At 51.0% G+C, this 12249-nt stretch overlaps 1 protein-coding gene across 1 annotated transcript in view; it reads right to left on the bottom strand.

Annotated features, from left to right (window-relative positions):
- SARDH (sarcosine dehydrogenase) overlaps positions 1-10705 on the bottom strand; it is an 82818-nt gene extending 72113 nt beyond the window's left edge. Inside the window, exons 1-3 of the mRNA XM_015819974.2 lie at positions 10662-10705; positions 10062-10269; positions 5259-5583 (exon numbers count right to left, since the gene is read on the bottom strand). Coding sequence (XP_015675460.2) covers positions 5259-5583; positions 10062-10269; positions 10662-10705 — 577 coding nt within the window. The remainder of the gene's footprint in view (positions 1-5258; positions 5584-10061; positions 10270-10661) is intronic.
- Between the last annotated feature and the right edge of the window lie 1544 nt (positions 10706-12249).

Genomic DNA, 12249 nt, shown 5'->3' with positions numbered 1-12249 from the left:
AACCGCCACCCCGGCTATTACGTCAGCCAGCTCAGGCAGGGCCGTTGATACATAGCAGGGGGCCAGGTATATAATCAACAGGCCCACTTGTACCCCTTGTCCCCATTTCACAAGGAGGGACTCCACACCGTCTATCTGAGGTACAGTGGTCCCCCTCGGACATAGGCTCTCCCTTATAATGACCGCTACCCCACCGCCCATACCCCGGGTCCTTGGCTGATGAAATACCTGGAAACCCGGCGGGCAGATGTCCACGAGGGGTACACCCCCTTCCGTGCCCAGCCAGGTCTTGGTGATACCTGCCAGGTCGGCACCCCCCTCTTGAATGAGATCTTGGATGAGGGGGGCCTTGTTCACCACGGACCTGGCATTGCATAGCATCAGCCGGTGATCCCGGGCCCGAGGGTCTAAGATCCCTGGGGGCCGAGTAGAGTCCTGAGGACCGGAGCACCCACAAGCTTGTAAGCAGCGTGTGCGTGCTCCCAAAACCCGATATGGTCCTCTGCTCCTGCCATATCTGCCCCTCCCACTGACCGTACTGATCACACCACCCTCCCTGTACCAGGCTGAGGGGCAGCCGAGCTAGCCTCGTGTCTCCCCGGGCTGGGCAGCAGGCCTGGCGGGGCCGGCGGCCAATAGGGGCATCAGTTCCTGCCCCTCCCCGGGCTGCTGAGCCGGCCTCATGTCTCCCCGCGCTGGGCGGTAGGTGGCAGGGGCATAGGTTTCTGGCCATCCCCGGGCCGCTGAGCCGGCCTCACGTCTCCCCGGGCTGGGCGGCAGGCCTGGCAAGGCCGGCATCCGGCGGGGGCATTGGTTCCTGCCTCTCACCGGCCCGCTGAGCCAGCCTCGTGTCTCCCCGAGCTGGGCGGCAACGGCGGCCGGCAGGGGCATTGGTCTCTGGCTGTCCCCGGGCTGCTGAGCCGGCCTCGCATCTCCCCGGGCTGGGGAAGCACGGCGGGGGCGGCGGCATTAGTTTCTGGCCGTCCCCGGGCCGCTGAGCCGGCCTCGTGTCTCCCCGTGCTGCGGAAGTGCGGCGGGGCGGCGGCATTAGTTTCTGGCCGTCCCCGGGCCGCTGAGCCGGCCTCGCATCTCCCCGGGCTGGGGAAGCGCGGCGGGGGCAGCGGCATTAGTTTCTGGCCGTCCCCGGGCGGCTGAACCGGCCTCGTGTCTCCCCGGGCTGCGGAAGCGCGGCGGGGCGGCGGCATTAGTTTCCGGCCATCCCCGGGCGGCTGAGCCGGCCTCGTGTCTCCCCGGGCTGGGGAAGCACGGCGGGGGTGGCAGAATTAGTTTCTGGCCGTCCCCGGGCCGCTGAGCCGGCCTCGCTTCTCCCCGGGCTGGGGAAGCGCGGCGGGGCTGGCGGCATTGGTTTCTGTCCATCCCTGGGCTGCTGATCCGGCCTCGTGTCTCCCCGGGCTGGGGAGGCGCAGCGGGGGTGGGGACTGGCGGGGGCATTGGTTTCTGGCTGTCCCCGGGCCGCTGAGCCGGTAAAATCAACAGACTTGGAGGTGCTGCGGACCTCCATTGACTTCCATGGGGACTCTTGCCAATGAATGGGCCGATTGAAATTGCTTCAAGAATCGAGCTGCAGGATGGCTTTCAGTGGCAGAGACACAGAGAGATGCAAATGCGTCTCCACAGGAGATGCAGCAAGGGCAGGAGACGAGGAGGAGTCAGCTATGTCTGTGCACAAGCCCCGAAAGCTTTCTTCCTCTCCCTGATCTTGTCTTTCTTGCTGGCCCTCTGATGTAGGCGTCTGCTGGGTTTCCTCAACCTCCCCCACCTCATTTTATTTTAATCCCACCACCGCCTCTCTTTCGCAAAGTTGACATTCCGGGGACTCGGAGCTCGCTTCGCTCCTGGAGTCATTTGGGAAAGTTTGAAGGAGAGGCTGTCTGCTCCCACCTCCCACGGAGCAAACAGCTGCTTCCTCCCCCTCCCAGCGAAAGAACCCCAGAGAGGTGGAAGAAGTCCTTTCTTCCACTTTCCACTTCCCATCCTCTCTTTTCCAAGCACCCCTCCCAGAGCGAGCCAGAAGCCTCAACTCCAGCCTCCCGCAGCAGGCTGAGATAGGCGAGCCCAAGCGGCCGTCTGCTGCCATCTCGGAAGATTCACCGCAGCAGCTCTTTCTCCCCGTCGGCCTCCTCCTCCGCTCCCTGGGAACCTTCGTGCCAAAAGGCGGAAAGAAGAAAGTCCCAGAGAGGGAGAGCAGGGGGAGGGGAGGAGAAGCCAAGACGGCAGAGCCGTCCATACCAGAGCTGGATCCGGGGGGGGGGAGGGCCGATGCATGTCTCGCCTTAAGCTCCGCTCTTTAATCAAGCCCCTTGTTCTGTGCGCATGCACGCATGCGCGCGCACATTTTGCGGCTCCCATTTTTTTCTTTTGCGAGGAAAACGGGTCCAAGTGGCTCTTTCACTGTCACAGGTTGCCGACCCCTGGACTAGCCAAACCCAAATTCCGCAGCCGTTCTTCGTATGTTTTGATCTCCAGGCCTTTGACCATCTTAGTTGCTCTTCTCTGAATTTTTTCCAAACTGTCAACATCTTTTTTTTGTGATATGGTGACCAAAATTGGCTGCAGTATTCAAGCTGTGATCTTACTAAGGCTTTATTTCTCTCCAATGAAATTGAAGACATGGGATGGACAAATGTGGTGATATAAACTGAAACCAACCAATAAATAAGTAAAAACAAGAACATGGTCTCTAATTCAATCTCAGCGAGATAAAAGACTTTACTGAAATTGGTTTAGGAAAAGAAACCAGGATAGCTGCAGGCCAGTCCATGATGGATGGATGGATGGATGGATGGATGGATGGATGGATGGATGGATGGATGGATGGGGAGATAGACAGATATACAGAGAGATGGCTTCAAGCCAGTGTTGATTCCAAGTGACTGCAGTTTTTTAGGTAAAATTAGGGTTGAGTTTTCCATTGTTTTTTTTTGTAGGGTTAAGAGAGAATTACTGGCCCAAGGTCATCCAGCTGGCCTTCTGCTTAAGAAGAGACTAGAACAATCTTTTGATTTCTAGCCTGATGCCTTAACCACTACACCAAACTGGCTCTTATGAGAACAGATAAATCCCAGTTCAACTGGAAGTAAAATCAACTCAGAATTTAGCCCTGTGATCTTGCACTTCCACNTCTTCCTCCGGCCGAAAACCGGGCCGGAACCAGGCCGAGCCCACCGCCGGGCCACCAGGCCGCGCCCTTCGCCCAACCCGGTCCTCGTCAGGCCGCGACCGGGCCGAGTTCAGGCCGAGACCGGGGAGACCGAGGAGCTCAGGCCAAGACCGGGGTGACCGGTGAGTCATACACCCGGCCGCCGGGGAGCCCAGCACCCCGAATCAGGGTCCAGGCAAAGCCTCCGACCCTCCGAGGCTCCCCATTCCCGCTGCAGGCTCCGCTTTCCCTACGGAGCTAACCCCAGTAGGTCCGCCATGCAGCTGACTTCTCTTGCTATCTTGCTATCTTCATCATGTCGATTGCTTGTTCCAGCAACCAGCTGGAAGGTAGTGGCCGATCCTCCTCATCTTCGCTAAGGTGGAGTGTCCTCTTCATCTCGACTTTCCAACCTGGTTGATTACCTCATCTGAGGGTCACCTTCCTGGCCTTCTTCTCCCAGTCCTCCTTCTTCCCGACATCCATTGACCACCTGGGCTTGTGGCAGCATTCTGCGACCACTTCCTCTTCCGATGAGCTTGAGGATTCAGAGTTGGAGTATTTGCAGGGATCTGCTCAGTGGGAGGCTTCCCCCTCCATCGCAGGCTCTTCCCTCTCCATTCCAATATCCGATATTATTTGCCAAGTTCCCCGGTAAAAATTGTCACGGTAGAATTGGAGTTCCCAAAAACACTGACAGGTTCACCCAATTTTCCACTGCAGCCTTTTAAAACGTGAACTGCAATTGCCCTTAAGGCCAGCTGTAGCTCCTTCACCTCCTCCAGTCATGGTAGAAGGTGAACAACATTTTGAAATAAAAGAAATTCTAGATTCCAGAAAACACCATGGTTCCACCCAATATCTAGTAGCATGGAAACATCTGCCTCCTTCCCAATATGAGTGGGTTCAGAAACGTCATGTCAGAGCCCCCAAATTACTTAGTACGTTTTACGCTGCATATCCAGATAAACCAGACTAATCTTTGTCTCCCCCTTTTTCTGTTTTATTTTCTACAGGTGGATCTCTCTTTTTTCTAAGGGGGGCAGGATGTCAGAACTCATTCCTCTCCTGGGGAGGGGGATCTATTTTAATTCTTTCCATTTCTTTCTGTGGGTTCTGCCATTCTCCTGAGGGGGAGGGGAGAAGGCTCTGTGGTATGTTTCTGCTTTGCTACAATGTATCTGTTCTGCTGTTTCTACATACTTACTCTTTGAACTGTCTTTCCCTTGATGTCAACCTGGGGTGAGAAAGGAATGTGCCTCTGGACATCTGGCTTATCTCTTGCTGTGGAAGGGAAGGTGTGAAGACCCAACATCATCTTCACAATCATGGGAACTGACCCCATTATCAGCTCTGTTCCTACAGCGGACTTAACACCTGGGGATTGGCTCATTGAAACTGACCAGATGGACTATTGGGATGGAGTTTGCTTGGGACTCTTTTAACCTATTGATCTGAGCGGGAAACCCTCAGATCCTGCCTTCTATGCCTGCTATCAGCTTCTCCTAATAAAAGTTCCTTTTGGAATGGAACTGTTCCAAGAGTCCTGCTTTCTTGGGATGAGGTTTTGAAGTGGGCCCTGACAAATGCAGAGAAATTGGAACTGTAGTACTGTTCTGGACATCAAAGTCTGTTTAAGAAATGTACAATTTATCCATTTTTGAAAAGGCTATATTTTATAACACAACAAGGTCCCATTGAAATGATTTCATAATATTTAACAATGTTTTTTAAAGCAGTAATTTAACATTTTTATTGAATTTTCTCTTTGAGAACACTGGTGTCAGTCCCTCTGGTGAGCCATGACTTTATTTCTGATGGGAACATTCTCTGGCCTGGCAATTTTGTAAACTGCCGGCCTTTTTACATAGATGCCAGATCAAAGGCAGCAGCTGCAGGGATGAACCACCAGCTTAATCACTGTAAGGAAAACATTTAAGGTTTGAGCATCTGATCAACTGCTGAGAGAAGAGGAGCCTGCTTTCTGACCCCATCCTGACCAATAGCTTGGATTACACAAGTGATGGTGAATACACCATGACAGCCACTGACATAATCACCCAAAGAGGACCTTCCCACCAGGAGCTCCCTTCTTTACCTGCAGTATGCCAGGTAGTCCCTGAGGTCAAACGATCCCTTTCAAGCAAGACCACATTGGTCATGCCCTTCTTGGCAAGGTGGTAGATTGTCTGGCATCCAAGGCTACCCCCACCTACCACCACCACATCTGCAGAGGTAGGAAGGGGCTTTGTGGGCCCTTCGCGGGAGGAGTGGCCCTCTTCCTTCAGTGTCTTCTGATATGGGACATTCTTCTCTATAGTCAGTCCAGCACTGCTACTGAAGAACTGTAGCCTTCGTCTAGAATTACGTAATTGTAGACCTGCTGCTGCTTGGAGCACACACCTCAGGTGGGCCATGGCGATCTGAAGAGAGAGGAGGACATTGATGACAGGCACCCAGAAGAAATCTTCTTCCCCACATAATCCAAATTAGCAAAGCAGGATCTCTCTGCCTCAGCCTGATAAAGTGGGGGCAGAAACAACTGGAACAGCACAAGGCAAGAGGAGGAAGAGGAGGAGGAGGAGGAGGAGGTGGTGGTGGTGATGTTTGGAAATAACTGCCTCAGATCATCTGAAGGGCTTTAAATGAGAAAGGGAAGGAGAGGGTGACTAATCTTTAAGACCAAACCCCAAGCATAAACCTCAGGACAACAAATCAGACAATGAAGAAGGCAATGGTGAGAAGGAAGGGTAATCGGGTATAAATCAGGAGATGTAGGAAGCAAATTCAGCCATAAAGAGCTCAGATGCCTATACCTCAATGCTCAGAATTTGGGGGACAAAGAGGGAAAACTTGAAGTCCTGATACATGAGGGCAGGTATAACATTGTTGCCATTACTGGAACTTGGTGGGATGGAACCCACGATCAGAACATACTGCTAGGACATAAATTGTTCAAAAGACACAGACCCAACAAAAGAGGAGTTGCACTGTATGCAAGAAATCACTACACCTCTACAGAAATACCCAATAACATGGATGAAAGCCTTCCAGTGTCTTAATCTTTAAAAGAGCTGATTTTAAGAAACTCAGAGAGAGCTTAAGAAAAGTTCCATGGATAAAAATCCCAAGAAGCTTGGGAAACTCTGAAAAATATTATCATAAAAGCCCAGTCCAACACAATACCACTGAAAAATAAAAACAAGAAATCCAAGAAGAAACTAGCATGGTTGCACAAAGATCTGTCTGATAAAGTGAAAGACAAAAAGGATAAGTACAAAAAATGGAAAGAGGGACATATAACTAAGGCAGAATATCAGCAGATAGCCCGAATCTGCAAAGATGAAGTTAGGAAAGTCAAGGCTCAGAATAAACAAAGACTTGAAACAAAAGTCAAAGATAATTTTAAAAAAAAGTTTCTTTCAACATATAAATAACAAGAAAAAAGTCAAGGAAACAGTCGGTCCACTAAAGAGAAAAGATGGCAAGAAAGTAACAGGCAATAGAGAGAAAGCAGACTTAATTCCTTTTTTGCATCATTCTTTATGCAAAAAGAAACTACAGCCAACTACTATCAAAAACATAACTGTAAAAGACAGGCCCAAAATAAAAATTAAAATAAACAAGAAAATGGTAAGAGAACAACTGTCTGACCTTGATGAATATAAATCACTGAGACCACCCGAGTTCTGAAGGAACTGGCAGGTGTCATCTCAGAACCACTGTACCATGCCTTTCAAAAACCCTGTAACATCAGGGATCTACCAGAGCAGGGCTTTTCAACCAGTGGTACGGGTACCACCTGTGGTACATTGGCACCTGGCAGGTGGTACGCGACCATCCTAGAAAAGTGGTAGTGGGGGAGGGGAACGAGCTGAACCGGTGGCAGCAGCACCGCACAAGCTTGAGCGAGAGATGGCTGGAGCTGCAGGGCTGTCAGGGCTCAGTGGAAGCACCAGGATCAGCGCCAGGATCCAGCTGCAGCTTGGCGCTGATCCTGGCGCTTCTGCTGAGCCCAGAAGAAGTGCCGATCAGCTGGAATGTTGCAGGGTCTTGTGATTTACATTCAGATGGCAACTGGTTCATATTTATGATGGTCACAGTGTCCCAGGGTCATGTGAAGTGACCAAAACCTGCTGCAACCACCCAGCAGACAGGGGGAATAAAAATCAAACACCCCCACCCCACCCCCGCTGCTCACAACAATGAAACCTCAGACAGGAGGAAAAGCGCCACTGGGTGGGCAGGCAGGTGTTTTGCTCGGCTGTGGCTTGGGGGGCACTTTTTCAGTGCCATTGTAACTTCAGTCACTAAGCAAACTGTTGTAAGTCGAGGACTACCTGTACTTTATCACTTTTTTCCTTTTTTGGGGGGGGGGTCAAGTTTTTGACACCTTGCTAGGCGACTGGTGGTACTCGGATGTTGCCATATCCTAAAAGTGGTACAATGGGTAAAAAGGTTGAAAAGTCCTGATCTAGAAACAAAGTTATAACTAGTAGCCAGCATGGATTTGTTAAAAACAGGTCATGCCAAACCAATCTTACTTCATTCTTTGACAGAGTCAGTAAATTAGTAGACAAGCGACATGCTGTGACATAGTATACTTAGACTTCAGCAAGGCATTCGACAAAGTAGATCACAACCTATTTCTTGGTAAACTAGAAAAATGTGGGATAGACAGCATCACCACCAGATGGATTTGTAACTGACTGACAAACCATATTCAATGAGTAGTCCTTAATGGTACTTATGTACATCGAAATAAGCAGTGGGGAACCACAAGGTTCTTTCTTAGGCCTAGTACTCTTCAATATCTTCATAAATGACTTAGATGAGGGAATAGAAGGGGAACTTACAAAATCTGCAGACAACACTAAGCTGGCAGAAAAAAACACCCCAGAAGACAAGCTTAGGATCCAAAAAGATCTTGACAGACTTGAACAATGGGCCATCTCCAACAAAATGAAATTCAGTGTGGAGAAAAGCAAAGTTTTATACTTAGGCAGGAAAAATCAAAGGTACAAGTACAGATTAGCTGAAACTTGGCTCAAAAACAGCAACTATGAGAGGGACCTTGGAGTCCTAGTGGATGATCATTAAATATGAGTCAGTAGTGTGTGGCAGCAGCCAAAAAAGCTAACAGAATCCTTTGTTGTGTAAACAGAGGCATAGAATCAAAATCACATGAAGTATTAGTACCGGTTTATAAATCCTTAGTAAGGTCATACCTGGAATACTACATCTAGTTTTGGTCACCCCATTACAAAAAAGATGTTGAGACTTTGGGAAAAGTGCAAAGAAGAGCAACTAAGATGACTTGGGGAAAAACATATGAAAAATGGTTGCAGGAATTGGGTGTGGCCAGTCTAGAGAAAAGAAAGATTAGGGATGACATGATAGCAGTATTACAGTATTTGGGGGGCTGCCACAAAGAAGAGGGGAGTCAACTTATTTTCCAGAGCACTAGAAGGCAAGACAAAAAACAATGGATGGAAACTGATCAAAGAGAGAAGCAAGCTGGAATTAAGAAGAAACTTCCTGACAGTGAGGACAATGAACCAGTGGAACAGCTGGCCTTCAGAAATCGTGGATGCTCCATCAACTAAGATGATCAAAGGCCTGGAGACTAAAACATACAAAGAACAGCTGCAGGACTTGGGTTTGGCTAGTCTAAAGAAAAGAAGAAATAGGGGAGACAGGATAGCAGTGTTCCAGTATCTGAGGGGCTGCCACAAGGCAGAGGGGGCCAGAGCACCATAGGGAAGGATGAGAAACAATGGTTGGAAACTGATCAAGGAGAAAAGCAACCTGGAATTAAGGAGAAACTTCCTGACAGTGAGGACAATTAACCAGTGGAACAGCTGGCCTCCAGAAATCGTGGGCGCTCCATCACTGGAGGTTTTTAAGAAGAGCGGCCCTAGACAGTCACTTGTCTGAGATGGTATAGGTTCTCCTACTTGAGCAGGGGGCTGGACTAGAAGACCTCCAAGGTTCCTTCCAGCTCTGTTCTATTCTATATGATTTTTCATAGAATTATAATTATTCCAATTATTCATAGAGTTGATGCACACTAACCACACCCACGAGCTGTATGTGGTAATTACAACCCTGGGTGCAGCTGCTGAAAAGCTGCCAAAATGCTGCCCTGCCACCCTTCAGCTTCGGGGCCTTAACAAAGCAACCCCAGTAACGGGGGGGGGGGGGGGGCTTCCCAGGCTGAGGCTTCTCCTTCGAGTGAAAAGGCTGCCCAGGGAAAGCAGAAGAAGCTGCAGGGGGAGATCTGGATCTACCTGCGGACCTCTGGGCAGCAGAGCTGCTCAACCACCCCTCCCTCGCCGCCCCCTGAAACTGAGAAGGGGCGGCCCTGCCTGCGCGCCCGTGGAGAGACTCCGGAAGAGATACAGCCTGTCCGTCACTATGGGGGAAAGCAGAATATGGTGTCCCCCCCCCATACAGGCAGGAGGAGCGGCAGAAGCCGCTCAGATTGGCTCGGTCTCCCCGGGCGGAGGGAGGGTAAAGAGGCCAGCTCCAAATTTGGACCCTGGACCCCGCGGCTCTTGGCGGGCAGCTCCAAATCCTCCCCAGCTCCGGGAAGCGCTGCTTGGCGGCTCGGAAAGGCTACCCGGCTGCCCCTCCGAAGCCTCGCAGGACCCCGGAGGCCCCTTCGGACTCTCCGCGAAGGTTCCGAGGCCGGCTCGATTGCTCGGCAAGAACGCGGGAAGCGCCAGAGCCACGTTGCAGGCTTCGAGCAGGTGGCCGCGCCGAAGACCGGCCGGAGCGGATCCGCCTTTAGCCCGCCCCGCAGCCGGGAAACGAGCCACCTGCCCGCGACGACAGACGGGCTTGGGTCGTTTCCCGGGGGACCTCGGGCGTCAGAAGGGCCTTCCCGCCAGTCGGGTACCTCTCCGGTCAGGTCGCCGCCGCCGCCTCGGGCAACTTTTCCTCCGCGCCCACCAGTCAGAAGCGCCCGGAGCCGCCGAGCAGGAGGAGCCCGGCAAAGCTGGCGAGCAGGGGCGGAGCGACGAAAGCCCCGGCCGGGCAGGGACGGAGCGACGGGCGGGCGGGCGGAGCCGCCCCGGATGAGGCGCTGGCAAAGGGCGGGGCGGGGCCTGGCCGGAGGGGGGGCGGCCTGGCGAAGTAGAAGGGCAAAGAAGCCCCCCCGCAAGCGTCCCTCTGCCCCCCTCGGCGGGCCGGGCAGGAGGCGCGGCGCTCGGCCGCTCGCTCATTGGCTGGGAGGGCGGGCGGGACACTGCGGAGGCGGCCCCCGCTCGCCCGTGGCAGCTGTTGCTGGCTCTGCCTGATGGAGCGTTGCCCGCCCCGGTTTCAAGGCTGCCGAGGGCCGCGGACGCTTCGCTCCGACGGCTTCTCCTCCCAGCCCGCCAAAACCCTCGGCTCCGAAACAGTCACAGTGGCCGAGTTGGAAGGAACCTCGAAGGTCTTCCTCCAACAGCCCCCCCCCAAGCAGGAGGTCTTCCCCAGCCCAGTCAAATGGCCGTCTAACCTTTTCTTGAAGACCTGCAATGATGGAGCGCCCTCAGCCCACATCGTTCTCATTGTCAGAAAATTTCTCCTTAGTTCCAGACAGGATCTTTCTTTGATAAGTTTCCATCTGTTATCCCAAAGGTGCTTTTTCAAAAGGCAACTAGACTTCCTTGTTTTTTCCTTAAATATGTTGTGCTTCTAATCTAAAAAGCTTCTTCAGTTTTGGAAAGAGGACGATCATGATCTGGATGACTGAGAATCTCCATAGACACTTTCCATCCATTACTTCATATCCTGCCCTCAGGTGCTTTGGAGAATAGTCGAGCCCCTATTCTCTGTGACAGCCCCTCGAGCATTGGAAAACAGTTATCATGTCCTTCCTTTGATAGGCTAGGCCAGGGGTCTTCAAACTTGGCCCTTTTATGACTTGTGGCCTTCAACTCCCAGAATTCCTCAGCCAACAATGTTGGCTGAGGAATTCCGGGAGCTGAAATCCACAAGTCTCAAATGGGCTAAGTTTGAAGACCCCTCGGCTAGGCAGACCTAGCTCCCTCAACCATTCATCAGAAGAATTAATTTCCATACCCTTTATCATCCTTGTTGCTCTACTCTGTACATTTTCTAGGGTCTTAGCTTCTTTTTTAATCATTGTGACCAAAACTGTGTGCAGTATTCCAAGTTTGGTCTCATTGGTGCAGTATAAAGCGGTATTATCACTTCTTATATTCTTGATGCTGTACTTCTGTTGATGCAGCTTAGGACTGTGCTGGTTTTTGGGGAAGCTGCGGAGCACTGGTGGCTCCTACCTAAGTGGCTGTCCACTAGGACTCCTCCATCCCTCTCCCAGTTGCTATTGTTTAGTCAGGTACCACTGTTCTATACCTGTGCATTTGGTTTTTCCTGCCTAAGTGTAGGACTTTTCTCGCCACTGAATTTCATTTTGTGGATAAGGGGTTCAAGTGTTCAGGTCTGTCAAGATCTTTCTGTATCTTGTGTCTTATCTTCTGAAGGGTTAGCTATTCCCACCAGCTTAGTGTCACCCACAAATTTGATGAGTTTCTATTCTATCCTTTCATCCAAATCATTTATGAAAATGTTAAAAAGTACTGGGCCTAAGACAGAATCTTGGGATTCCCGTCTGCATGTTTCCCTCCGTGTAGATGTAATAGTGCTACTGAGGACTATCCATTGAGTGTGGTTGGTCAGCCAGTTACAAATCCATCTGGTGCTGATGCTGTGTATCCTACATTTTTCTATCTTACCAAGGTCTACTTTGTCAAAATGCCTTACTGAAATTAAGTATATTGTGTCCACAGCATTTCACTGGCCAATAATCACTAGTCATTGTGTCAAAGAATGAAATAAGATTGGTTTGGCATGATTGTCTTTGACAAATCCATGTTAGCTTCTGGTTATAACTTTGTTTGCTTTTAGGTGTTCGCAGATCAGTTGCTTGATTACCTTTTCTAGGATCTTCCAGATATTGATGTTGGGTTGATTAGTTGTAATTTCCTCGATCCATTTTTTCCCCCTTTGGGAACATTTAAGTTATTTTTGACACTTGTTGCAAGGCCTTGGCTTTCCTGGCTTCATTGTTGCAGATTTGG

The sequence above is a fragment of the Protobothrops mucrosquamatus genome, unplaced genomic scaffold (genome assembly GCF_001527695.2).
Source record: "Protobothrops mucrosquamatus isolate PMUCROS unplaced genomic scaffold, P.Mucros_1.0 scaffold1036, whole genome shotgun sequence".
Classification (NCBI taxonomy): Eukaryota; Metazoa; Chordata; class Lepidosauria; order Squamata; family Viperidae; genus Protobothrops; species Protobothrops mucrosquamatus.
The sequence above is the reverse complement of the archived record's forward strand: the minus strand, read 5'-3'. Positions and strand labels throughout refer to the sequence as shown.